This window comes from Athene noctua, chromosome 28, assembly GCF_965140245.1.
Source record: "Athene noctua chromosome 28, bAthNoc1.hap1.1, whole genome shotgun sequence".
NCBI lineage: Eukaryota > Metazoa > Chordata > Aves > Strigiformes > Strigidae > Athene > Athene noctua.
The window spans coordinates 1,004,118-1,030,621 of NC_134064.1; the positions used below are offsets into that span (position 1 = coordinate 1,004,118).

At 55.9% G+C, this 26,504-nt stretch overlaps 1 protein-coding gene across 3 annotated transcripts in view; it reads right to left on the bottom strand.

The window, feature by feature from the left end:
* Window positions 1–187: 187 nt before the first annotated feature.
* Window positions 188–26,504, bottom strand: part of OGDH (oxoglutarate dehydrogenase) — a 36,028-nt gene continuing 9,711 nt past the window's right edge. The window contains exons 3-24 of one of the 3 annotated variants that reach the window (XM_074928699.1): window positions 25,690–25,878; window positions 20,322–20,424; window positions 15,436–15,480; window positions 12,923–13,038; window positions 11,594–11,748; window positions 11,006–11,152; window positions 10,467–10,557; window positions 9,351–9,530; window positions 7,155–7,283; window positions 6,387–6,566; window positions 5,885–6,037; window positions 5,142–5,244; window positions 4,799–4,927; window positions 3,774–3,924; window positions 3,166–3,293; window positions 2,904–3,082; window positions 2,670–2,741; window positions 2,095–2,217; window positions 1,506–1,578; window positions 738–901; window positions 502–656; window positions 188–410 (exon numbers count right to left, since the gene is read on the bottom strand). In XM_074928699.1, the coding sequence (XP_074784800.1) occupies window positions 290–410; window positions 502–656; window positions 738–901; window positions 1,506–1,578; window positions 2,095–2,217; window positions 2,670–2,741; window positions 2,904–3,082; window positions 3,166–3,293; window positions 3,774–3,924; window positions 4,799–4,927; window positions 5,142–5,244; window positions 5,885–6,037; window positions 6,387–6,566; window positions 7,155–7,283; window positions 9,351–9,530; window positions 10,467–10,557; window positions 11,006–11,152; window positions 11,594–11,748; window positions 12,923–13,038; window positions 15,436–15,480; window positions 20,322–20,424; window positions 25,690–25,878 (2,886 nt within the window). In that variant the 3' untranslated portion in view covers window positions 188–289. Of the gene's footprint in view, window positions 411–501; window positions 657–737; window positions 902–1,505; window positions 1,579–2,094; window positions 2,218–2,669; window positions 2,742–2,903; window positions 3,083–3,165; window positions 3,294–3,773; window positions 3,925–4,798; window positions 4,928–5,141; window positions 5,245–5,884; window positions 6,038–6,386; window positions 6,567–7,154; window positions 7,284–9,350; window positions 9,531–10,466; window positions 10,558–11,005; window positions 11,153–11,593; window positions 11,749–12,922; window positions 13,039–15,435; window positions 15,481–20,321; window positions 20,425–20,553; window positions 20,645–25,689; window positions 25,879–26,504 lie in introns of all 3 variants that reach the window. The other 2 variants (XM_074928700.1, XM_074928701.1) reach the window with 2 other exon arrangements.

Consider the following 26,504-nt stretch of genomic DNA (forward strand, 5'->3'; position numbering starts at 1 on the left):
GGGAGAAACTGGGAGAGGGCTGGACGCAGTGCACCGCCCCCCCCAAGAGAAGCGTCGCGGGGGACCAGCCCCTCCCGGGGAACAGATCTGGGGGGGGGAAGGTGCAGTTTGCATCCCCTCCCGCCCGCCGGGACGGCTGCACCAGCGCTGGCCCCGGTGCCGGGCAGACAAGGACTCGAGGCGCCAGCACGGGGTTTTACAAGGTCTGTAGTTAAGGAGAGGGGGGGCGAGCAGGGGACAGGCAGACGGACAGACGGACGGGCGCATGCTGCCGCCGCCGCGGTGGCGCTCAGGCCAGGTCCTTGAAGGCGTCGAGATTGAAGGCCGTGTCCAGGAGCCGCTGCAGCTCCGTCAGGTGGGTTTTCTTGTTGCCAGTGGCAGGGGCAGCGGCTGGCTCTCGCCCCGCGTACCTGCGGGGTAAAAGGTGGGCGGTGAGGGGGCCTCTGCACCCCCGAGCCCCCTCCCCAGCATCCCAGCCCCCTCCCCACCCCGTGTCCCTACCAGACGGGCTTGGCGCGGTTGATGGTGGTGCGGAGCCGGGGTTTGACGTAGTCGTAGTAGCCCTGGTTCTTGTGCTCCTCTTGGCACCACACCAGCTCAGCAGCTGGGTACTTCTGGGCTTCCCGCTGAAGGAGGTCGAAGGGGAACGGGGAGAGCTGCGGGGGACACGGAGCGGCGTCACACGGGCATCCCAGGGGACACGGCACCCCCAGCTCACGGGCTCGGACCCTGCTCACCTGCTCCACCCTGGTGATAGCCACGTCGGCCTCCATCTGCCGGGCCTTGCGCTCGCGGGTCAGGTCGTAGTAGACCTTCCCGGTGCAGAACAGCACCCGCTTCACCTGCTCGGGGCTCTGGGCCGCGGGGCCGCCGTCGGGGATGACACGGAGAAAGTGGGTGCCTGCCAAGGGACAGGACGGCAGCGTCAGCCGCAGCGGCCCAGGGCACTGCGCCGGCAGCTGCCTGCACCCACCCCCCCGCCAGACCTTCCCGGGGCTCCAGCCTGGGCAGGCAAAGCCCAGAGGCAGAGACAAACCAGCTGGTACCGGGTCCAGCTCCCAGTACAAACCATCTGGGCTCTGTGACACTGGGGGCTGCCAACCCCCGGCTGCACCGCTGCGGCAGGAGGGGGCTGGCGGTGGAGGAAGAGCCGTGGCAAACCCCGGGAAGCTGAACCACGTCTCTCCAGGCTGCCAGACCCGGCGCTAACAAGGGGTGACTCCAATTTGCTGGGTAGATGGGTGCAGCTGGCCCAGCCCGGCCGCGGCGGGGGCGAACACGCCACCTCGGCGCCGGAGGGGAGCGGGGAGGGCGGGAGGAGCCCACAGCCTGTGCAGGCCGCCCGCCGTGCCCCGATGCCGCTGGCAGCAGCCTCGCTCGGCCGCTCGCCGGCGCGGGGAAGCTGCTGCCAGGTGGACTTTAGCCATGGTGGCCAGCTCCTGCCCTTCACCCTTCATCCCACAGAGTGGCGCGGGGGCAAACAGGCACCTCCGTGCCACTCGTACCTGGCAGCATGTCATCAAAGCTGGAGCGGGCTTCGGGGTGGCGCAGCAACGACTTTGGAGTGAAGATTATCAGCTGGAGGAGGGGAGAAGAGGCAGGGCAAGGCAGTCAGCCTCACCAGAAATACCTCTGCTGCCAGCAGCAGCTGAGCACCGACCTGCCCGTCCTCAGCGCCCTCCCCTGCAAGAAACTGCTCCCCGCTCAGCCGCTGTGCTCGGCTGGTTTCTGAGACAGCACTGTCTTTCCCGTGGGGAAGAGGCTGAGGTGCTGCTGGGGACCTGCATGTCCCACAGCCGGAGCTGAAGGCAGGCGGCTGGACCTGGTTGTTCACTGATCATGGGCCCCCACGTCTCCCCACAGCGCGCAGGGAGGGGCTGCGGCCGCCCCAGCCTGCACGAGCTGCCTGGCAGCACGTCCCGTACTGAGCCAGCCCCGAGTGCCAAGAGGTCCCTGGCCCAGGCAGAGGCACACGGCCCGTGTTTGCTGCCAAGGTAAGAACCAGCCCCCTGCGAGTCCCGTCCCCAGGCCGGGCAGACACGAGGGGCTGCCCTGCCTTGGCACCGAGCGGGGCGCGGAGCTGCCGGCACTGACCGGTTTGCGGAAGGGCAGCAGGATCTGGCGCCGGAGGACGTGGAAGAAGTTGGCCGGAGTGGAGCAGTTCACCACAATCCAGTTGCAGTCATAGAGCTGGCGCACATCGAAGTCGTCCAGTTTCTGCCTCGGCAGTCGAGGGGATTTCAAGAAACACAAGGTGCCTCTTGGCCTCGTAGCTCCAGCAGTGGGGATAAGAGTGGCCCCCAGCCTCCCTCCCTCCCACCCCTCCCGCTCCGGAGCACACTGAGACCTGGGAGAGGCTGCAGGTCTGTGCCCCCCCCTTTGGGCCAGCAGCCCCCTCCCATGCTGCTCCTGGGGCCGCCTCTGCCTCGCACTTTGCAGCAGCCCCAGGGGTGGTGGAGGTGCAGCCTGGGCACCGGGTTCAGCCCCTTTCCCCAAACCCTCCCGGCCCCAGCGCGAGCTCAGGGCATCCCACACCTCCTGCTACCCGCCCCACGACACCCCCCCTGCCAAGCCCACCCCAGCGGGGTTGCCCCCCCTCCCCATTTCAAGGCAGCGGTGGATCCGGACACGGGAGGGGCCGTGCTGAGCTCGGCACGGCCGCCACTCACGGGGAAGACATCGGGATCATCGTTGCACATCTGCAGGAACCGCTCCGGGCGGGCGGAGGAGTGCTCGGGGCCCTGCGGGGAGCAAGCAGGGAGTGACAGTGAGCAGGGGGGGCAAGGCTGGTGCAAGAGGCTGATGCCCCACCCTGCCAGCAGTGCTGCCTGCTGCTGCTGCCCTCAGCTCTGCTGCTGGGCAACAGGCACCCCTGGGTGCCCACAAGCTGGGGGACCCCTTACCATGCCCTCCATGCCGTGGGGAAGCAGCAGGACGATGCCGTTCTGTCTGACCCACTTGGCCTGCCCAGGACAGATGAACTGGTCGATTATGCACTGAGCTGTGTTGTGGAAGTCCCCGAACTGGGCTTCCCAAAGCACCAGGGCGTTAGGGCTGGCCATGGCAAAGCCCAGCTCAAAGCCTGAGGGATGGGAGAGAAGCGAGGGGGTTATAGTCCCAGAGTGGCCTCACCCCCGAGAGGCAAGTGTGGAGCTGCTCACTCACCGAGGACACCGTACTCCGACAGGGAGCTGTTGCAGACGGTGTAAGGAGCCTGGTTGGGCCAGAGGTGGTTCATGGGGATACAGGTCCTCTTGTCCACATTCTGATCATGCAGGACGTGATGGCGATGGCTGGAAGAGGGGAAGGTGTTAGTCCACTGTCACATTTCACAGAATCCCAGAATCGTTCAGGTTGGAAAAGCCCCTCGGGATCATCGAGTCCAACCCTCAGCCCGACTCTACAAAGTTCTCCCCTCCCCACATCCCCCACAGCTCATCCCAACGGCCCTGAAACCCCCCCAGGGATGGGGACTCCCCCCTCCCTGGGCAGCCTGTTCCACTCTCGGACCACTCTTGCTGGGAAACATTTTCTCCTCCTGCCCAGCCTGACCCTCCCCTGTGGCAGTTTCCAGCCGTTCCCTCTTGTCCTGTCCCTGATCCCCTGGGAGCAGAGCCCAGCCCCAGCCTCTCTGCAATGTCCTCTCAGGAGCTGCAGAGAGGGATGAGGGCTCCCCTCAGCCTCCTCCTCCTCACACTGAACACTCCCAGCTCCTTCAATTGCTCCTCAATTTCAGATCTCTCCTGGAAAGGCCTCCAGCAGCACGGCTTTACCTGAACGTGCCCCTCTCGACGTCCTGGCCGCTGAGACGGATGTGGATGCCCTCTTTGAGCAGGGAGCCAAACGCCATGTACTCTGCCAGGGCCCAGTCCACCGTCCGGTTCTTCACCATCTCCCCACGGGTTTTCAGAATACGGCTCAAACCTGCCAGGACAGAAGATGGTTCGTAGACCTGTGACACCGTAGGAGGCTCCAGTGACACTGTGTTTGTTCCACAACCTGCCCATGGACGGACAGACTGCGAATGCCCGGGGCAGGGAAATGGATCCACCTCTGCCAGGGGGATGAACCAGGGATGAGGAATCAGCGTGCAGGGAAGGATCAGCTCCAAAGAAGAGCTACTGCTCAGTTCACTGCCCTTAACCACAGCTCCCTTGTGAACTAATTCTTGTAGACTCACAGAAGGGTTAGGATTGGAAGAAGTGTCAAAGGCCACTTAGGGCCATGAGCAGGGACATCTTGCACTAGATCAGGTTGCTCAAATGAACACTTCCAATGATGAGGCATCCTCAGCTTCTCTGGAAAACAGGTTCCAGTGTCTCATCACCCTCACTGTAAAACATTTCTTCCTTATGTCCAATCTAAACCTACCCTCTTCCACTTTAGAACCATTGCTCTTTGTCCTGTCACTACAGGCCCTGGTAAAGTCTTTCTCTCTGTCTTTCTCATAAGCCCCCTTTATATAGTGAAAGGCCACCGTAAGGTCTCCCTGAAGCCACCTCTTCTCCAGGCTGAGCACCCCCACCTCTCTCAGCCTCTCTCCACAGCAGAGGTGTTCCAGCCCTCTGATCATTTTCATGAACCCACTCCAACAGGTCCACGTCCTCCTTCACTGGGGGCCTCAGAGCTGGATGCAGGGCTCCAGGTGGGGTCTCAGGGGAGTGGAGCAGAGGGGAAGAAACCCTTCCCTCAACCTGCTGGCCACACCTATCGGAGCCCTGTAGCAGGTCCCTTCCTTCCAGGTCACATTCCAGCCCAATCCCACATCTTCTCTGGAATAGTTTCCACAAGCTCTTACCTCCATGGATAGTGAAATCCTCCACCGGCACCGAGCTGGCCACTTGACCAATGTGAGTCAAGTCCTCCTCGTTCAGACCAGTGGAAGGGCAGGTCATGCTTCGGGGCTGGCCGTCCAGAGTGAAGAAACCTGCCGGAGGAGGAGCAGTCCGCTGTGCTGGGGGAGCCGTGCCCAGCTCCATGGGATGAGCTCAGCTCACAGACACCCTCAAGCAACGGTGGGGATGCCAGGAATGGAGAGTACTACCCTGTCTCCCCCAGCCATTTACTAGAAAATAGCTGCCACAGCTCTAGAGAAACCAGGTTTTCTGCTAGGGACCTCCAAAACGTTGTGAGTGACTTACCAGGCCAGGGTGAGTCCAGCCAGTGTTTGATGTGCAAGATCTTCTCATCCTTGGATCTCGCATGGGCCTCCTCGCAGATCTTATCATACTTGGCAATTTCCTCCTGAGAGGCAGAAAAGCATTAACGAGAGGTCTCCAAACAAGGGTGCCAACCCTGGGGGCCTCAGCATGAGGTCCCCAGAGCAGGGGAGGCCCAGGGCTGCACAGCTCAGCCTCAGAGAGCAGAGCTGCTGCTGGAAGCACCTGTCCCACCAGGGACAGCCCTGACAACTCGCATCCAACCCTAAAGACGCTGCAAAGCGGTACCAAGGCAAGGAGCAGCCAGCAGAGCTGCTGCAGTGCTTGGTGCCAGGGCAGCAGAACCGGGGCGGGGAACCTGCCCCAGACACCCCCAGGGCACCACGAGCCCGAGTGCCGCAGAGCCCAGCTCTCCCGCGGGTCCCAGCCACGCTGTGGTGGCCCAGTGTGGCCTGTGCTGTGCTGATCACGGGGCAATCCTTGAACTAGATGTTCCTGTGCTGCTCAGAGCTGGCACAGCTCAAGGACAAATCTCAGCGCCTAATCCTGTCACTGCCAGGTCTGTAGCGCTTGCCCAACCCTTGCACAGCTTTGCCACCTTCAGGTGACAAACACGAGCAGAAACGGGCCCCATCACATCATTCACACCCAGGTCTGAACCAAACAAACAATTCTCCTGGGAGATGCCGCCTGCAGTTTTCCTCCCAGGCCCTGTGGGACAGTACCTCATACTCCGGCTGATTCACCACCCCCTGGGAAATCAGCAGCTCTGCGTATTTCTGCAGCACTGGCTTCTGTTTCCGGATCTGTTTGTACATCAGGGGCTGCGTGAACATGGGCTCGTCCATCTCATTGTGACCGTTGCGTCTGTAACAAACCTGCGGGGAACGGGAAGAGCCTTTGAAAGCAGCTGCCTGCAACCCGCAGCTCCGAAAGCAGTGGGAGGTACCTGGGTCTCTCTGCTAGGAAGAGTCTGAAACAGCCCAGGAGGGACTCAAGCGTGTGCTCCCGATGTGGGAGGCGAGGGCAGGCTCCATACAGAGACAGCGTTGTCTCTCCAAGTGCCACTACAGCTTTACACCACCTCCTCCCCCTCCTCACATCAAAAGGGCCAGACAAGCCCTGAGGAGAAACCTTAGCTTTCAGAAAATACACCCCAAGAGGTACTGGTGAGCACCCACAGCAGAGCCACAGCTTTAGGGTACAGCCTCATGCCACGTTACTTACCAAATCCACCACCACGTCCTTATGGAAGGTGCTTCGCCACTCCGCTGCCACGTTGCACACGTAGACAACAGCCTCAGGGTCGTCTGCGTTGACGTGGAAAATGGGCGCATTCACCACGCGAGCGACGTCAGTCGGGTATGGGGAGGAACGGGCCATCCGGGGGTCTGTTGTGAAGCCAATCTGAGAGGGACCAGGACCAGCACAGGGGTAAGGATTTGGAAAACAGCTCTGCTAGGCAGCTCCTTCTTTAGATACTGATGTTAAAGCTGGCTCGGCGTGGGGCAGCTGCATTTTACTGGCTCAGGAAAGCAGCAGGAGAGCACGCAGGTGGCTCAGCTGCTGCGGCTGAGCTGGGGGTTCCCCCACAGCTGCACTGCTCACTCGTAGCACAACCTGCCCATCTCCTGCCTCCTGGATGCCACGGCCTGTCCCAGTCCCTGAGGCCAGGCCATCATCCCAGCGCACCCGTGGGGATGGGCTGGTCCCAGTGGAATGTCTCTGGTTTACACAGGGGCAAAACGGAGCAGCCCTGCATGATCTCGCATGCCGAGCTCGCATCACACCAACTCTGCGCCAGGCTGCACTCAAAAGCTGCTGTGGTTGAGCAGCCAGGTATGAAGTACCCTCTGCTGACCCCAGGATTACGGCTCCTGCCAGGGAACACTGGCTGGGAAACAGCTACTGCCTGCTGCCAACTGCCATCCAGACCTGAGCCTGCAGTGGCTGTTCTGCGAGGAACCCCACAGATGCAGGGGATTTGGTCCTCACCTGGTTGTTCACCACAACGTGGACGGTGCCGTGGGTGGTGTAGGAGGGCAGGTCGCTCAGGTGGAACGTCTCATACACGATGCCCTGCCCAGCGAAAGCGGCGTCTCCGTGCAGGAGGATGGACATCACCTGGGAGAGGCGAAGCCACAGCAGTCAGGGGGGCTCTGCGGGCATGGCGGGCGCCAGGAAAGGGCCCAGGTCTCAGACCTGTGAGCTTTTGGCATCCCAGAAGAACACAGAGTAGCTTGTGAATGCATCTGATGCTTTCTCGGGGGTCGGAGCAGAGCCAGCTGTGGTTGGAACCACCACTGGGTAGAAGGCCGTGGCCACCAGCTCTGCCCCTGAGCCAAGGCAGCATGCTCGGGGTGCCTTGGTCAGGCCCTGGGGTGGCACTTGGTGCACAGCAGCCGGGAGGCGAGTCCCATTTCCAAACACACGTATCTCAAAGCAAAGCCTTTTTCTAACAGGGGGAAGAGAAAAATGCCCCTTTCCCCCACGCTTTCACCCCAGAAGACCTCTGCAGAGGAGCCGGGCCAAGGAGCTCACTCCAGCTTCGGTGACGTTCTTCTGCTGTCATAGCCAGGGCTGGCTGAGGCCACTGCCTGTCAGACGAGGACAGAGTTTATCTATTTATATCCAGCCCCTGGAGTGTAGGAGGAAGGGAAGCACTTCTGATCTCACCCTTCCACTTCTTGGTGTTGGAGACAGGTCTGTGATGAATCAGACCACAAATAAACCCCCCCCGCAGCCCATTCCCCACCTGCTCTCCCACCCGGGTGAGGAGAGCTGCCTCCTGCTGCCAGCTCCAGCTTTCCAGCCCCAGGAATGGTTCTCCCTGGTCACGCTGAAATCCTTCAGCTTGCGGCTCCTCCTGCCGAGCCCCTCAAGCTGTGATGCTCAGGTTGTCTTTTGGGAGCACCCCTCATTTCCTTGCTTTCCGACCAGAGCTTGGGGCACCTGCTGCTCCCCGCAGCCCAGCTGAGCCATATGTTCAGAGATGGAGGAACCAGCAATGGGAGCCTGGGGAGGATGAGCCCCTACCAAAGTCATCCCCAAAGACAGATGGGGGAACAAAGTCAGGGTAAGGGCAGAGTGAGGGTAGGAGAAGGGGCACAGCAAACAAAAACCAGCTGTGTTTCTTCACTTTCACAGAATCCCAGATCCCTCTGGGTTGGAAAAGCCCTTGCAGCTCCTCCAGCCCAACCATGACCCTCCCCCTGACCATTCCCAACTCCCCCAGATCCCTCAGCGCTGGCTCAGCCCGACTCTTCAACCCCCCCAGGGATCCCGGGGACTCCCCCCTGCCCTGGGCAGCCCATTCCAACGCCCAACAGCCCCTTCTGCACAGAAATCCTTCCTCAGAGCCAGCCTGACCCTGCCCTGGGCAGCTTGAGGCCATTCCCTCGGGGCCTGGCGCTGGGGCCTTGGCTCCAGAGACTCATCCCCCCTCTCTGCCCCCTCCTGGCAGGGAGTTGCAGAGGGCCAGGAGGTCTCCCCTCAGCCTCCTCTTCTCCAGACTGAACCCCCCCAGTTCCCCCAGCCGCTCCCCAGCAGACCTGTGCTCCAGACCCTGCCCCAGCTCCGTTGCCCTTCTCTGGCCACGCTCGAGTCATTCAATGGCCTTTTTGGGGTGAGGGGCCCAAAACTGAACCCACTCAGCGAGGGGCGGCCTCCCCAGTGCCGAGCCCAGGGCTCAGATCCCTTCCCTGTCCCTGCTGGCCACGCCAGGGCTGGTACAAGCCAGGATGCCACTGGCCTTCTTGGCCACCTGGGCACACTGCTGGCTCCTGTTCATCCAGCTGTCAATCACCCATCCCAGGTCCCTCTCTGACTGGCAGCTCTCCAGCCACTCCTCCCCAAGCCTGTAGCCCTGCTGGGGGTTGTTGTGGTCCAAGGGCAGCCCCCAGCATTTGCCCTCAGTGAAACTCCTCCAGTTGGGCTCAGCCCATGGCTCCAGCCTGGCCAGGTCTCTCTGCAGCCTCCCCACCGTCGAGCAGATCAACACTCCCACCCAACTGGGTGTCATCTGCGAACTTACTGAGGGGGCACTTGATCCCCTTGTCCAGATCATCAATAAAGATGTTAAACAGAACTGGCCCCAAATAAACAGGAGTGCCCCCCCTGCCATCAACCTGCCTCCCACCAAACCCTGTCCAGCCCAGGCCACTTCACTGTGGGGATCTCAGCATCACTCACCTTCTTCCCTTCCGTGTCCCCGCAGTAAAACTGCTCCGCTTTAGTCTTGCCTTGAACAACAGGATCAGCTGCCTCCAAGTGGGAAGGATTTGCCACCAAGGAAAGGGTGATGTTCCTGTCGGTGACGCGGTTAATCCGCCGGTGGTACATTCCCAGGTGGTACTTCACATCACCGGAGCCCTGGCGGAGGGGACAGGAGAGTCACCCCCGGGAACGGGGGGCATGGAAGGAGACCTGAGGCAGGGCAGTGCTGACCGCAGGGGCTGGAAAAAGGGGGCGTTTTCTGGAGGCACTGGCAGAAAGCAGCAGGCCCTCACTTTAGGAGTGACCTGGCACGCAGCAAAGCCAAAGTAGCCTGTTCCAGGTGCCAAACCGCCAGCAAGCCTCAGACACGCGTCAGCCCCATCTATGATTGGAGGGGAAGGGGAAGAAGCAAATGTGGTGGGTTTGGGGAAGACACCAGAAAACAGCTGACGCTCACTCCAGCCGTGCCCACGGCAGCAGCGCAGCCACCCCCGGCACCGCTCGCGAGACGCTGCGGTTCCCAGTCAGGGCACCTCGATGCCCCAGGATGCTGCTTTCCCCCCCTCAAAACCCCACCTGAAGGGCACAGCAGGATAAAGCCAGCCCAGCCTTCCAAAAGCCAAATCACCCTGGTTTATGATGCTGGAAGCTCTGGAGCATGAGAGCATCCCAGAGGCAGAGCCTGCAGCATAAGGGATTCACGCCTCAGGGCTTTTGGAACTGCTTTAAGGCCCCGTGGGGACCAGGGGCTGCTGCGAGGGGACAGGCCAACCTCTGCGCCAGGCCCCTTCCCCTCACCTCGCTGCTCACCCCAAGAGCATCGCTGACTGCCCACAACCTGCACTCAAGACACCGGCAGCGACCAGGGCACAGGTCACCGCAGGACAGGCAAGAACAGACCCGCACCGGCACCAACACGAAAGCTTCAGTCACACAGGTGCTCGTGCAACGTGGAAATCCTTGTGACACTGACGCCACCGAGCGACACCACAAGCGGTGGCACAATCCAGCTCACGCTGCAAGGCCACGGCCTTCAGGGACCGCACCGGGACAGGGGACAGCAACCTGCTACAGGCAGAGGAAGAGACTCACCTCATCAGCAGCCTCCAGCTTGGAGTCGAACTGGCAGAAGATCTGCTCCAGCTCTTTCCTGATGACGTTGGCGAGAACATTCAGGCGTCCCCTACAAAAGCAAGACCGTTGTGGGCAACCAGCAGCACCAGGCCAGCATCAAGTGCTGACGGTGACCTGCCATCCCCTCTGTCATGAAGAGGTGGTGCAACAACCCCACACCTCCTGTGACAGCAGATCACCAGGGGAGTGGGCTCCTGAGGAGACTGCAGACCCCCATCCCAACAGCTGCCCTGGCACGGGCAGGCCGGATCCTGCTCTGGGATTCCAGCTCTGCCACCTGAGTCACCACCCCTCTCCAGGTGAATTTACAAATGAGATGAAGCTGAGAGCACTGCAATGAGCAGACAGCAGCCAAAGCCTGAGCTCTCCAGCTAAGGTTCACCACAACCAAGACCAGTTAGGTGATGGCAGCAACTGGTGTGCCCTCCAGTACCGCACCCCAGCAGCATCCCTCTCCTCCACACCCCAAGCACTGCCCTGGAGAGAGGCAAGGTTACCTGTGGGGCATCCCCATGATAACATAATCCACTCCCTTCTCACTCGACTTATCAATAATGGTCTTTAAGGCAGGGATCAGCACTTCACAGCCCTCCAGACCAAAACGCTTCTCCGAAGACCATTTCCGATGGAGGAACTCCTCAAACCTGGAAGGCAAAGAGAGAGAGGGATCAGTGCCAGGGCTACAGCTGAGGGCAGAAACCAGAGGAAGGATGAGGAGTGCACCAGGGGAGCCAGAACACTGAGTGATGCTTAAACAGGCATCACGCAGCAGCCCGACAGCCTTCCCGGCCACCCCAGTCCACACCTGCGGAGCCCAGCTGGCTGCTCCCCCACCCCAACACTGTGTTGCACTTAAACCTTATTTTTAGACCTTTTCTTTCAGGATCATCCATGTTTTCAGGCTCTTTGCCAGCACCTGAGCCTGCCAGCCCAGCAGCTCACTGGCGTCACCCTGCTGATTCAGCCAGCCATGACAGATGACGTCAAGATGTGACTCAGGTGGCGACCACGTCGCTCTGGCTGTGAGCAAACCACCCCTGGCAGCAAGGGGAGATAAGGAGAAGGTGAAGAACCCCCCAGGGTACCTGGTAGAGCGGACCAGCCTGGCCAGCAGCGTGCGTTTCTCTTCATTGGTGAACTGCATGATGCCAGGGGTCTCAAACTTCTGCCGGATCCACTGGCACTGCTCCAAGTCGTTGATGAACATGAACTCCACCCCGATGTGCTGGCAGTACGCCATCTGCCCCGAAGGGACAGGAAGGGCCATGAAACAAGAGCCTTCAGCACCTCCTCACCCCCAGTAAAGAAGACAGGCATCGTACTGGGACCACCGTGCCAGGGTTCTTTCATTCCCCTCTAACCTTTCAGCAGGACAAAGAGCCCTCCTGCACTGGCAGAGACAAACCCTCCTGCCTGGCAGCCACGCTGCCCTGCCTGAACGTGGGCAAGCACTGCCCGTGCCGGCAGCCCGGGGACACGCGTGAGCAGTGCCCAGCAGCTGGTCCTCTCTCAGCCCTGTTCTGGGACCCTGGTTTGAGCTGTCTTCCCAGGAAAGGGGACACTGCAGGGGATGTCCTGGGATGTTTCTGGGCAGCTTGGACCCTGCACATGACCCAGCATCAAAATGTTTAATTCCCTTTCCCTGAGGGCCCAGGGGGGAGCCCTTTGCACCCACCTCAGAGGCGAGATTTTCCCTCTTGGTGGCATCAGCTGTGACCAGATCCACAAACCTCACTTCACATGGTGGGAAGAGAATCAGCAAAACAACCTCCCCCAACAAATAAGGAGCCTGTTCCTGCAGCTTATCTAAGACATTGACACAGTTTTGCTTCTTCCCAAGGTCAACTTGTCTCAGCAGAGACCTTCTGAGCAAGCCTGCAGCCTCCCTGAGAGCCATCTGTGCTCTGAGACCAGGCAGAGCAGGGCATGAAATTTGGCAAGAAAGGGGAACCAGCTGCATGAGCTGGAAGCCCCGGCCCCGGATTGGTGCTGCTCCTGCACAGAGACCCTCCAAGGGGCCACCACACAGGGCAGCAGCACTACTGCAGTGCCTGGAGGTGAGCATCACCTGCCTCCAGCCTGCTCCTGGGATCTCCCAGCACCATTTGCTGCTTTGAACTGGAAAACACAGCCAGAGAAGTTTCCAAAACCGCAATATTTAGTTGCCTGGGATTTGCTCCGCCTTGGGTAGACCCAATGCATTGCCCCAGTGCAGCATGAAGCTGAAGGCAAACAGAGATGAGCAGGTAACACACTGCTACGAGTGGGGCAAGTGCTGAGGAGCAGCTCCCAACCTGGAAAGCTTCAAATCTTCAGGTTGGCCCAGGCTGCGGGCAGCAGCGGCCCAAGACCTTCAAAAAGCAACTGCTCTGCCCCTGACCCAGCCTGCAAACAGGCCTCCCTGCCCTCCTCACCTCCAGCCGACGGATGATTTCCCGGAGTGGAAGAGCCGATTCATTTCCACCAATGAAAGTTGTTGTGGGTAAGTGGAAGACCTTGTCGAGGTCAGATTCATCCAGCCCGTAAAAGCCTGCAGGATTTTTCATGGGTGGGACAAGCGAAAGCAAGAGAGAGAAGGAAGGAAAGGGGATGGGGGGACACCGTCACGCAGGGACCGGGTACATTTGGGAGAGGTGGGGAAGGGACAAAAAAAAAAAAAAAAAAAAAGCAGCACAAAACCAAAAATAAGCATGAAGGAGGTTTATATGGATAAAAACCAAGCCATAATTAAACAAAAAGACATTAAGCACAGAACAACAAGGTTATTACAAAAGGTAACGCAGGAAACAGAACACAAAGCAATACATATACACATGTAAATTGGCAATTAAAATCCAGGGTGAGAGTCAGGAAGTTTGTAGCCCCAAGAACGCAAAAAATACACCACAAATTATAACGAAGGGGAGAGGAAAGAAACAGGAATTGAGAAGCACCGAGCACAACAGAGGTGTCACCACATGGTGGGAATTAAAAATGAAGAGTCAGTGTGGAGAAGGAAACAGTTACAACAGACAAACCCCAAAGAGGGAGAGAAAGAGAAGCAAGAGAAAACAGCGTCAGGGCTCTGCAACGGACTCTCCTGAATAGCTCAGCCCGGAGCAGGGCAGCCAGCCAGCCCCTCAGGGGTTTTGCTGCCCAGATACCCTCTTACCCCAATTAACAGCTTTTTAATTAGGGGTTTAGCCTAGCTCTGCTCAGCAAACCCCCTCCTTTTTGGTGCTGGCACCTCGCGGTTCGTAGGCAGCTCCTACTTGCAGCACGTGGGGCTGTGGGGAGCTGAGCTGTGCCTGGAGAAGGTGCCGAGCAGGCTCAGAGCCAACCATCGGGTTTAATTGCTGCAGATGAGCCCTGCTGCCACCGTCTGCTGCTGTCACAGCATGGCAAGGTCCCTGCCAGGGCCCGCAGTAGCTCCTCGGTACCTCAAAGCCATCGGAGGTGCCTCAGGGCCTGCTGAAGTTCACGGTTTTCTTTGGGGAAACTGAGGCACGGAGGAGGAGGGACAATGAACTCGCTGGACTGATGCAGCAAGGCAGAAGCAGAGCTGGGGAGGGGACTGGGGAGTCCCAAGACCCTTCTGAAGCAGGAGCTTGGCTGGAAAGAGGGTGGAGTGAAGCTGCCCACTGCCAGCCTAGAGTCCCAGCATCTTCCCTGTTCATCCCTCCCAAACTCCCAACAGAGCCAGGTTTCACAGTGTTTTCTAACCCAGGGCAGGAGCCACAGAAGAGGCAGAGTTACCACCACCCCTTCCAGCTCCCTCCAAACCAGCCCAACGCCCCTGCTGGAGTTTCTTCTAGGAAGGGTTCGGGGGATGCCACCCCCCTAAACACTGCAGAACAGCGTAACCCACCTTCCTCCAGGCAAAGGGAGGCAAAAATAGCCCCCTCTCCAGAGCTGGCCCTCCTTGAACTTAATCTTAAGAGTCTAACCCTTGCTCTCTGGTCAGGAATGGAAGACAAGCTGACAACAGGGCTGGCCACAACTCCTCCCTGTGCAACTTCCAAGGACGGTGCTTGCCAGAGGCTGGGAACACCCAAGAGCAGGCTCGGTTTTCCTGGGTGCCACCATCATTCATCCTCTCCTCTGCCCACATCACCCTCCTGGTTGCCACTAGTCCCAAGAAGGAATTAAGCTAGACCCAGGGGAGTGCGAGGGCCAGGCCTGGGGGCACTGAACCACAGATGGAAGGAGCTGAGGGTTTGGCCTCCGTGTCTCCAGGACTTCTCTGTAGTTCCTATCCAAACAGAAGTCCTGGAGAGAGGCAGCATTAGTACACAGTATCCCAGATAAACTGCCGGCTGGAGGTTTCAGGGAAGCCTTGTTAATCTGCTGCAGCTCCCAGCCCCGTGGCACAGGGCTTCGGCTGTCTCTGCCACACTGGTTTGAAGACAGGCACACTTTGGGGGTATCAGATTTTACAAGGAGTTTTCAGGGCTCTAAGCATTTCTGCTTCTGCTTTGCTGCAGCCTGACAGCTTTTTTTGACAGTGCTCAGTATTTATAGGCAGCAATACCATCAGATAGGGAGGAAGGCTAAGGATGAGCTGCCAAATTTTCACCGCAACAAAACCAAGGGAGAGTCAGGAAAAGACAGCTTGGATTTTTAGGAGACTCAAACCCATCGGGGAGATTGAGGCCTCGTAAAATTAATTTTCACAACAAAACGTGTACTCTAGCAAGCTAAGCATGCAAACACACAGTATGGAAAAGGCCAGCAAAGCTCTAAATTGGGATCACTACAGGTGAAGCATCACTAACCATGCGCCTACATTGAGACTTCTAGTGGGACAAATTTAAAATAAACATGTTACAAAACTCTAGAGTGGTGTGAGATGGGAGGGGACCGCTTTACCGGCTTGGTTCATGCCCAGAATAACCTATTCAAAGAGAGTCCTGCACTCCAGAGGGTTAAAGGCTCATTAATTGCATACCTCCTACTGTTAACACTCTCAGCCGCTCCTTGAACACTGCGAGATCTGGGGTGGGCAGGGAGGGGGGTGCAGAAAGGGAGAAGATAGAGAGACGCAGTCAAAGTTAGTAAAAAAAAAAACCTCTGGAACCGTGAAAACTAGTCATGGAAAGCACAAGTCAAAAAAATACAGTATTTAAAATACAGTCAAAAAACATCAGAGGCAAAAGGGTTGGAATGGAGGATGACTACGCACTAGGCGGAAAAGAAATCCCAGTGGAAAGTCTGGTGAGAGGAGGGAGGAGCAGGGAGGGAGCGGAGGGCATCAGACACTGGGGAGCAGTTGAGCTGCATGGTTTGAGATCTCCTCTCACGGGCACACCTCATGGGAGAGGGAGACCTCCCGGCACGGCATCTTCACCTGCTACGACCAAAAGGCATCTTCCCACCGAGCGGCATCAAGGGGAGCATTATCCTCTGCAGAGCAGGGAGCTGCCTCCCACATCTGCTCCCGCAGGGTTTTGCTCTGCTCGTTGCTACCGGGAGGATTTCAAGGTCACTCCCAAGGAGGCACTGCTGCTACCTACACACAGGCAGAAGGGGGATCGGGGTGTTAATGAGCAGGCTGTTAATGAGGAAGACCAACGGTGAGGCAGGCACAGGCAGGTGGGAGCGCTGGGATGCCGTGCCAGATGCAGGCAGGGCTGCCCGAGCAGCAGGCAGCGTGCGTCACCAGAGTCAAGGTTAGGTGACCTGAGTGCCTCAATCTCACCTGGGTTACAAGAAAGGCTTTGGAAACACTTCTCCTTTTAGTCAGCGGGGAACAATCATACGTTTAAGTGAGACATTCAGTTAGCAAGGCCTCAAACTGGGGGAAGGGGAGGGGGCAGCACTCCCAGTCCACCTCCCCGCAGGGGCTTGCCTGGCTCTTCCCGAGCAGGGAACGATTTCCATCAATTCCCCTGAGCAGCAGCTGCCTTCCGCAGAAAGACATGGACAGACGGACACTCGTTTGGACACACCACCTGGATTTCAGCACACTAACGTATTATTTCCTGGACAGGTCACATCAAGTCCCTGTGGTCATCTTTGTCCTTGTTTTACACCACTTACCGTGCCAGATCAGCTGCAGTAGAAGACCAGGAAGATATTAGTTTGTTTTTTTAAAAGAAAAGACAAGAGAAAGACGAATTTGGAGGCTCCAGCCCCACCACTCATCAGACCAAGTACCCCCAGGCAGGCTTTCTCCCCTTTACATTTTCTGCAGAACTAACACTACTTAATCCGAAGAGAGCTTCCAAAACAGACACAAACCAGTTGCTAAACAAAAGGCAATTGAGAAGAAAGATCCATTTCTGAGATTAACCATGCAACTCCTTTGAATTACAGCACTGCCCAGCCACAGTTTAAGATGTTGGCAGCAGAGCTCACACCACAAAGGCTGACTTTTAAGGATTTTACTGCTCAGAAAGAGGAAACAATATTGTTTCCAAGTTTCAAAACCACTCCTGTTATTAACTGCTCTGTCAAGTGTTAAGAAATACTCTCTCAAAGCAAAAAAAGCCAGCAGGATCTGCTTAGAAATTGGCTTTCTCTGCCACAAGCAAGCAACATTCGATCTTGGGCTCGGCCAGAACTCTGCCCACGCTCTGCGCCAGCGCTGCTCTCCTCTCCTCTTGCTGAGCCTTGTTCGCAAGCTATGTTCGCCAAGTTGTATTTTAGGATTGACCAGATGAGGTTTTCCAGGATAAGGATACCAGAGGAAAGTCTATTCAGTATAAATAATACTTACAGCAAGATAATAAAGCCTCCTTCAATTAGACACAGCCATCTGAGACTGGGGTCCTACCACGGAACACAACCCCAGCATGAGCTCGGGGCTGATACCAGCGTAGCTTGTTCACAGGACTCATTATTTCCTACAAATTCAAGGGTTCCTGGTAATTAAATCAACGCCAGGAACCGCAATGAGAGATATCTTAGTATGAAAGCCATGAAGAAACAGAAATGAAAGTTATCGCCTGGCTCAGACACGGAGATCACAGGCTGAGATTCTCTTCCAGCTGATGCCTACAGACATGCTTGAACACTTTCCACCACAGCGAGCCAGGCTGGGTCACGCTGCTGGGCTCGTGACTGCTCACCCTGGGGGAGCAGGAAAAATGGAGCTTATGCTGCTTTATCCAGGTTCTGTTACAGCTGTGACGACGCTGTCAGCCCAGCTCTGCAGCTGGGGCTCCAAGGGAGGACCTGTTCTTGGATCGCTTCGTGCTCATCTTCCTCTGAAGCAAGGGCACTGCTGGAGCACACCTTGCTTCAGGGGAATGCCATGGTCAAAGCAGAAGAAAAGCCCTTTGAACTGACCCTCCTCGCTGAAGCAGCCCTGTGAGTTCAGTGTCCAGGTGGAAATCAGTAAGCAGCAGTGCCCGTACTGGGACAATATGGCTTAGTACCTTCATCGACGGCACGGACAGAGGGATCAAGGACTCCCTCAGCTAGGTTGCAGGTGACACCAAGCTGAGTGGTGCAGCTGATACGCTGAAGGGAAGGGATGTCATCCAGAGGGACCCTGACAGGCTGGAGGAGTGGGCCCATGTGAAGTTCATGAAGTTCAACAAGGCCAGTGCAAGGGTCAGGGCAATCCCTAGTCCCAGCACAGACTGGGGGATGGACAGATGGATGGATGGAGAGCAGCCCTGAAGAGAAGGACTTGGAGATGTTGGTGGGTGACAAACTGGACATGAGCTTTGAACTTCCAGCCCAGAAAGTCAACCATACCCTGGGCTGCATCAAAAGCAGAGTGCCCAGCAGGTCCAGGGAGACGATTCTGCCCCTCTGCTCTCCCGAGACCCCACCCGGACCACTGCACCCAGCTCTGGGGTCCCCAGCACAAGAAAGACGTGGTCCTGCTGGAGTGGGTCTAGAGGAGGCCACAAAAATGATCCCAGGGCTGGAACACCTGTCCTGTGCAGAAAGGCTGAGAGAGTTGGGGGTGTTCAGCCCGGAGAAGGCTCCAGGGAGACCTTACTGAGGCATTCTGGAGTATAAAGGGGGCTTATGAGTAAGATGGAGAGAGACTTTACCAGGGCCTGCAGTGACAGAACAAGGGGCAACAGTTTTAAAGTGGAAGAGGGGAGGTTTAGATTGGACATAAGGAAGAAAGTGGGTTTTTTTATTCTGAGGGTGGCAAGGCCCTGGCACAGGTTGCCCAGAGAAGCTGTGGCTGCCCCCTCCCTGGAAGGGTTCACAGCCATGGGGCTTTGGGCAACCTGGGCTAGTGGAAGGTGTCCTGCTTGTGCAGGGGGGTTGGACTAGGTGACCTCTGAAGGTCAGACCGCTCTCTGAGTCTGAGACTTACTGAGCAGCACAATAACTCTGCTCCCCACACCTGGCTCCCTTTTCTGGTGAGGGAAGAGCAGTCACTGCAACCATTTGTAGCATCCCGGCTCTGGCTTTCATGCAAGACCCTGCTCTTCTCTCCAAAGGGTAACACATCTGCCAGGCACAGGGCTTCAGGGCTCTCCTCTGCTTTCTGCTTCAAAGGGACTGTAGCGCCCATAGCAGAGGCCAAAAACCCTGAGCTAGAAAAAGCTTTCCTCACCCTTTCCTCTAGGTGGGGCTTCAAAGTCGCCTAAAAAAGTCTCCCTGCTCCTCTCACAGTGCTGACTATGAGCACTTGTGTCCTCTCCTGTGCCTGGGTTCATGGCCACCATCTCCCCACCTTTCCCCTTCAAAATCTTCCAGGCACAGGGTTTGCTCCAACCCAGAGCCAGCTGGATCCCAGGGCCCAGCCAGGGCTTGGTCCTTCAGACAAGCACGTCAGAAGTCCAGACCTTGGGATGGAGCAGCTTCTCCATCACCCAGTAAACTGGGACAACTAGAACCTAATCCTCCCCTAACCACTCCCAGTACATGTAACCCTGTATGAAGGTCCAGCAGGTCCAGGGCTGGCATCCCTGTGCTGGCAGCTGAACAAGGAATCAAGATCATTCACATGCACTGTACACTCTGATCAGCTCTTCCAGTTGTGCAAGGTTAGTAATCATTACTGCTGCTCTACTCTAAGTTAGAAGCATGCCTCTTGAGCGCTCACAGTGCCGGGGTAACCACCCTTGGAAAGCACCAGCAAGGGGACAGAGCTCAGCGCCGCAACCTCATTCTAGCTAGAAGAATGGCAGCGTACTAGAGATCAAATCTAAAGCACGTTGAGAGGTACCGAGTTTAAGCACTTTCAGATTAGGATTTCAAGTCCTAGGCACCACACACACTTCTGTGCAACACTCATGCATCTTTCACTCGAAGGCACTGGGATTTCCACCTCTCTACTTGGATGGGAACACATCCCAAAGCTTCCTTGTTATGATCACCGGCAGGGACTCATAGCTCAGTCTTAGTAAAAAGGGGCAATAAAGAGATTTACAGATGCTGCAGCAAGCTGGGAGCAAAGGAGGACAGGGCATCGTCACAGGGGCACCCCAAGAGGTGCTTCTGAGCCCCACAGAGATGAAAGCAGCCCATTCCCCCCAGCTTTCAGGGTCCCCAAGAGCAGCAAGAGGAGCTGAGGGAACAGACCTCCAGCTCTCACCAACACAAAACCTCTCTGCTTTGCATTTCCAGGAGATGCAATTGCTTCCATCCCTGGATGAGCAAGTTCAATGACATAATTAATTGGCACTGGTTGGAGGAGAAACATGAGCTGAGCAACAGGGCTTTGGCACAAGACCCGTTTGCCATGACAGCCGGAGGGGGGCAGAACTGCTCCGCAGCAGCTGGTTGACTATAAATTTAGAGTGATCATTACTAAGGAAACTTAAGACCTTTCCCCCCTTACTGGTGAAGCAATCTACCTATAAAGCTGAAAGAGAGGAGCTCAAGCAATGCAGCACTAACTGCTCTCAAAGCCCTCACCCAGTTTGTCTGTGGATGTGATAATATCAGCTGGAAGGGAGGAGTCCAGATCTGCATCCAAGATGCCCAGTGGGTCGAGTTGTGCTACATGATGCCCTCGAATCTATGAAATGGGCCAGGAATGGAAAGGAGAACAGGTACCAAGAGAGAGAGGGGAAAGGGAGAGAAACAAAAGAGGGGAGGGGTAAAAAAGTTAAATTACATTAGAATTAATTTGCAGAGTAATTCTCACCGACGTTTGGAGAAACAGTTACTGGCGCATCATCAAAATTTACACAACTAATGCCGAGAGGATCAAGCTTTGCAATGTGATGACCCCTGACCTGGAAGCAATAACACAAATTAGTCATTAAAACAAGTTAATTGAAGAGACATTCCTTAAAAAAAAAAAAAGTTATGCACAGTTTCCCACTTTACATTTTCTGCAGAGCCACCCCAGTTTCTGGCTGCAGCCTGGAGAAGTTGGGTTTACTTTCAACTACAGCACGTAGGTGTGAGTGCCACCAGCTACAGGGATTGCTCTGCTCTGCCCCAAGACAGGCTTCGGTGGGGCAAGGCCAGCTCCTTCACAGCAGAGCCCTTCCAGAATTGAGGTCCAAGGGTCTCCCACTGCTTTCCCTGTGTCCAACCCGAGAACCTCCCCTCTATGGACACAGTAACTCCGCACTGGTGGTTTCCTCCGAAGCATCATAGAAAATGAAGAGGCAGTTTCCCAGATTTCCGCAGATCTAGGTGCTCTCTTGCCAACGTGGCAGAGGAAACAAACACTTCCACCAGCAGCAGGAGTTCCTGAAAGGCAGAGGAATGTGTCTGAGGAATAGCTGCCTGTCTGTGCTATCGGAGGTCAGCAGCTCACAGCATCCTTTGAAGAGAGGAACCTGCAACAGGACCTGGGTCACTCATGTTGCTCTGCGGGGAAAGGGCAGGTGTGGAAATACCAAAGATCTTTGGCACCAAGAGAGCCTTGATGGCTCCTGGTGGTAGCAGTCAGGCCAGGAATCACCACGCTGCGTTTGATCCACTTCAGGAGCCACAGAGAGTAACGAGAGGTAATGAGGAGTTTTGATTTTCACAGGAGGAGATACCCACAGATGGACCCCAGCACATCTTGATGGGCAAACTCAGTTCACCTCGGTGGCCAGCACCCTCCAATTGACAAGTCACAGTTTATTTCTTGACAGCTGCTGCTCTTGAAGCTTCAGGCTCAGCTGGGAGCAGGACAGGAAACACTCCTGCCATGGTATGGGGTGGAATGCCTTCTTTACACTGCGAAAATTATATTCCCAGCCATCAACTAGAAAAAGCACTCAAATATGAGGGGATTACTAAACCTCTTGTACAAACCAGACATACTGATCTGACCTTATTTACCAGAAAGGAATTCCTATTCAGAGTATCCCGAGGGGATTTCAGGAAAGGATTTTTGTGGTTTTACCAGGCAAAGAGCCTGAAATCAGCCACCAACGTTAAGGCAAATTGCTAAGAAAGCACCGATCCCCCCCATGCTCTCTGCAGGGCCAGATGACCATGTGCCCCTGAGCACTGGTGGCCACATGGAAAGCTCTTCTTTGGGCCAGCTTTGTCTGGGAACTTTTTACTTGTCCATCTTGCAACAAAGCACGGGGGCTAGCCCATCATTTCATCAGAACATAAGCTCACCACACTGCTCCCCACGGCCAGGGTGCTCTCACCAGGACCAGGCAATCAGCCAGTGGCTTTGAGGTCAACTTGGCAGCTTGCAAGTACACAGCAATTCCTCAAATCGGTGTTGGGGCAAGGAGAAGGTCTTTTCCCCCCGTTGGAGTCATGCTGCTTGTTATTCTCCACATGCAACACAAGCCAAAACAAGAAGCCTGCAACCCAAAGCAAGACCACAGCAGATATTTGCAGGAAGCATCATGCTGGCAGGCCCTGACCCTGACAGCGGACTTCAACCACCTGGACATCTGCTGGCAAAGCGGCACAGTGAGCTGCAAGCAGTCAGGAAACAAGTGTGCTGAGGACAACTTCCTAATAGAGATGATGGAGAGGCACTGCTGGACCTGCTGCTCACTAATTCAGAAGAACTTATCAGAGGGGTCAAGACTGGAGGCAGCCTGGGCTGCAGCAAACACATCCTGGTGGAATTCTCAGTCGAGGAAGGGTAAAAAGTAGAGGCTGGACCCTAAACCTCAGAAAGGCAAACTTTCAGCTGTTTAGGGCACTAGTGCATGGTACCTCTTGGGAAACTGCCCTCGGAGGAAAAGGAGTGAACAAAAGCTGAGAGATATTTACCTTTTTCTTAGGGTGTGAGAGCTCTAAGTCCCGACATGCAAGGAGTCAGGCAGGGGAGACAGGAGGCCAGCTTGGCTAAGTCAAGACCTCTTATCCAAACTGAAACACAGAAAGAGGCAGGGACACACATCCTGGGGAGATTATAGGGATATGGCCCAAGAGTGCAGGGCAGGGATCAGGAAATCCAGGGCACAGCTGGAGCTGAATGTGGCTAGAATGTGAAAAATAACAAGAAAGGTTTCTTAAGGTACATGGCACAAGAAAGGAAGATGAAAGAAGAAACTGTACTCCCCCAACAAGCAAAACAGGAGACCTGGCTACAACTGAAATGGAGAAGGCTGAGGTACTTAACTTTCTTCCTTCGGTCTTCACTGGCAAGTGCACTAGCAGAGAATTCACAGAATCCAAAGCCAGGGACTGGGACCATGAAGTATCACCCACTGCAGAAGATCAGGGTCAAGACTATCCAAGGAACCTGAAGGTGCATGAGTTCATGGCACTTGGAGGCATGCATCTGCAGGTCCTGAGGGAACTTTCAGATGAAGCAGCTCAGCCACTACACATCATATTCAAAAAGTCGTGGCAGACTGGTGGGAAGTTCCCAGTGACTGGAAAAGGGGAAACAACCCCATTTTTAAAAAGGGAAAAAAGGAAGACCTGGGAAACTACAGTTCAGTCCGTCTCACCTCTGTGCCCAGCAAGATCATGGTGATCCCTCCTGGAAACTCTGCTGAGGCACCAGAGGGGATTGGTAACAGCCAACACAGGTTCACTAAGGCCGAACCGTGCCTGACAAACTTTGTGGCCTTCTACAACAGGGTTACAGCGTTGGTGGGTAAGGGAAGAGCGACTGACATCATCTGCCTGGACTTGTGCAAAGTGTTTGACACTGTCCCACACAACATCCTTGTCTCTAAACTGGAGACACGTGGATTTGACAGATGGACCACTTTGTGGAGAAGGAATTGGCTCAGTGGTCACACTCAAAAGAGTCATGGCCAATGGCTCAATATACAAGAGGAGAGAAGTGGTGAGTGGTGTCCTCAGCAGTCAGTGCTGTTTAATATCTCTGTCGGGGACATGGACAATGGGATTGAGTTTACCCTCAGCAAGTCTGTAGATGACACTGAGCCAAGTGGGGTGGTTGATACTCCAGAGGGAAGGGATGGCATCCAGAGGGGCCCTGACAGGCTGGAGAAGTGAGTGCATGCACACCTCATGAAGTTCAAAAAGGCTAAGTGTAATGTCCTGCACCTGGGTTGGGGCAATCCCAAACATGGATACAGGCTGGGGGATGACTGGATTGAGAGCAGAGAAGGACTTGGGGGTAGTAGTGGATGAAAAACTGTATATGAGTCAGCATCGTGCACTCACAGCCCAGAAAGTCAACCATACCCTGGGCTGCATCAAAAGCAGAGTGCCCAGCAGGTCCAGGGAGACGATTCTGCCCCTCTGCTCTCCCGAGACCCCACCTGGACCACTGCACCCAGCTCTGGGGTCCCCAGCACAAGAAAGACGTGGTCCTGCTGGAGTGGGTCCAGAGGAGGCCACAAAAATGATCCCAGGGCTGGAACACCTGTCCTGTGCAGAAAGGCTGAGAGAGTTGGGGGTGTTCAGCCCGGAGAAGGCTCCAGGGAGACCTTATCACAGCCTTTCAGTACTTAAAGGAGCTTAGAAGAAAGATGGGGACAAACTTTTAAGTAGGGCCTGTAATAATAGGACAAGGGGTAATGGTTTTAAACTACCCATCAGGGCCTCCTCCTGCCTTCCTACTCTTTCACCTTCCACACACTGTGCTCAGCTTCCCCCACTGGACACCCCACTGCAGCCACAGCCCTACGGCGACACCAGGGTAGGGAGGGAGGTGGTTTCTCACTGCAGATAGCTTAGAAAAATACATCCAAGAGCAATCACCTCCCAGCACTGCCATTCAGAGACTGAGGAAATGATGGGAATGCAGAAGAGCTCATGGATTTTGCGTTCAAATCGCTGACTTAAGAGCTGCTGCCTCCAACTACACCAGTCACTGCTTGTTTGAACTTGGCATCTGCCTGCTTGTTCCCCCAGGGAGAGCTGCACGGCCTCTAGAAATGGCCCACCAGGATCCACCTGAACTGGAGAGCTGGCAGGGTGGTCACCTCCCATGAAATCAGCCACGATGGAAGATTGAAGTCCTCACAAACATGTCCCAGCTTTCCCTTCTTAGAGAAAAGCCGGGCGGTGCCCAGCGTTGACGTCAGGACCTCGGCTGCAGAGGTGCGCAGGGCGGGGGCACTTTCTTCAAGCCAGAGAGCAGGTCCAAGGCTGGGCACACCTTTGGACTCACCCAGTGCTGCAGTTCTCTCCTTAACCTGTGGCCTTGTACATTGGATTTTCCCCATACCTGAGCAGGAACACAACGTGCAGCGGGCACTTCTTTACAGGAACAGGTGACGTGACCATGGTCACACCTCCACAGCACCTGGGTCTGTTACCTTCTCACCACAACCCCCACGAGAGCCCCCACAGCTGACAAACCAGGGTGCAACCAAAGGTGAAAGGATGACACAGATGTACAAACACATTTAAATGTTCTCTCAAGTTAAAATATTGGTTGGTCACCTCCTGCTCAAAACTTGTTTCTCCTGGAAGGCTGACTTTGGTCTGATTTTCAACCCAGTAGCACCCTTGCAGGTTGCAAATCACAAGGAAATGTCTCCTGCGCTTTTATTTTCAGGATTTCAGAAATTCTCTCAGCAACGTGGGGGAAGCAGAATGAGCATCCCTCACCGCTGCTGAGCACGGTAAGAGCCCACAGCACAGGAGCATCATTCCAGAAGCCAGCAAACCACCCTGTGCAGAGAAGACCTCCCCCTCCCTGCCACTGTAATGGCTCTGTTTGGGTGAGAATAGCTTTAATCTTCCTTTGTCCAGCAAAGCATCAGCTGAGCTTCTGCCCCAACAGATCAGCAACTCCTGTTACAAACCAGGCAGCCCAGCACGCATCCTGCACACCCTCCATGCGAAACACACGCATCAACTGCACAAAGTCTCGGCCACCGCATGCCCCTCTACTGAAGCCATGCCCCCCCGGGCGCAAAGCCCATCTCCTTACCTGATACGCCCTGATGAGAGATTGTACTGCAAGATGGTCCTCCACCAGTTTATCTACGTTGGGCTGTGCTTGAACCAGGAACTGGGCTTGGGACAGCGTGGAAAGGCTGGTACTCAGTGGAGGGGGGCTTTGGTAAGCGGTGCCTGGAGCAGCTCCAGCGTTGGCGTTGCGGAAGAAGATGTCCCATGACTAGGGAAAGAGGAGAGGTGATAGGGTCATTACCCACGACCCAAACATCTCCTCACTCGAGGTTACTGGGGTCCCAACTCAATTATTGCCACAGCAGGGAGTAAAATCCCTGTGGGTAGAGCTGACTCTTCCCTTGCACCCCAGCTCCATGTAGCTGCTTCCAAAAGCACCCCCCTGCCTTGGACAGGAGAGCACTAAAGCTCTCCCACTATCCCAGTTATGCCGTTATCCTACTTCTCATCCATCTGGATTGTTTCTTTTGGCATGAGACCATCCCCAGAGTGCTCCCTCCCTCGGCATCAGTGCTTAGGACAGGAACAGATGACACCACTCGCCCAGCTTGGCTCTTGAAACCACTACTCTGCACAATGAGCCCCAACCTGGTCTTCAGGAGCTTGTTTCCTTCTCTCCAGGGCAAGAGACTGCCCTCTAAATACCCACAATACTTCCTGAAAAATACTTTTGCCCCTTAATCAAATACACCTCTTTCTCTTTTCAGTTATCTAAATGTCCTGAGACCCAAATCCCAGCATAAGCCATGTTGTCCAGCCCTCAACCAGCAACGACTTTTTTCTTTTTCTGTCCCCTCTAATTTTTCCCCACCCTTTTGGTGACACCAATGCCAG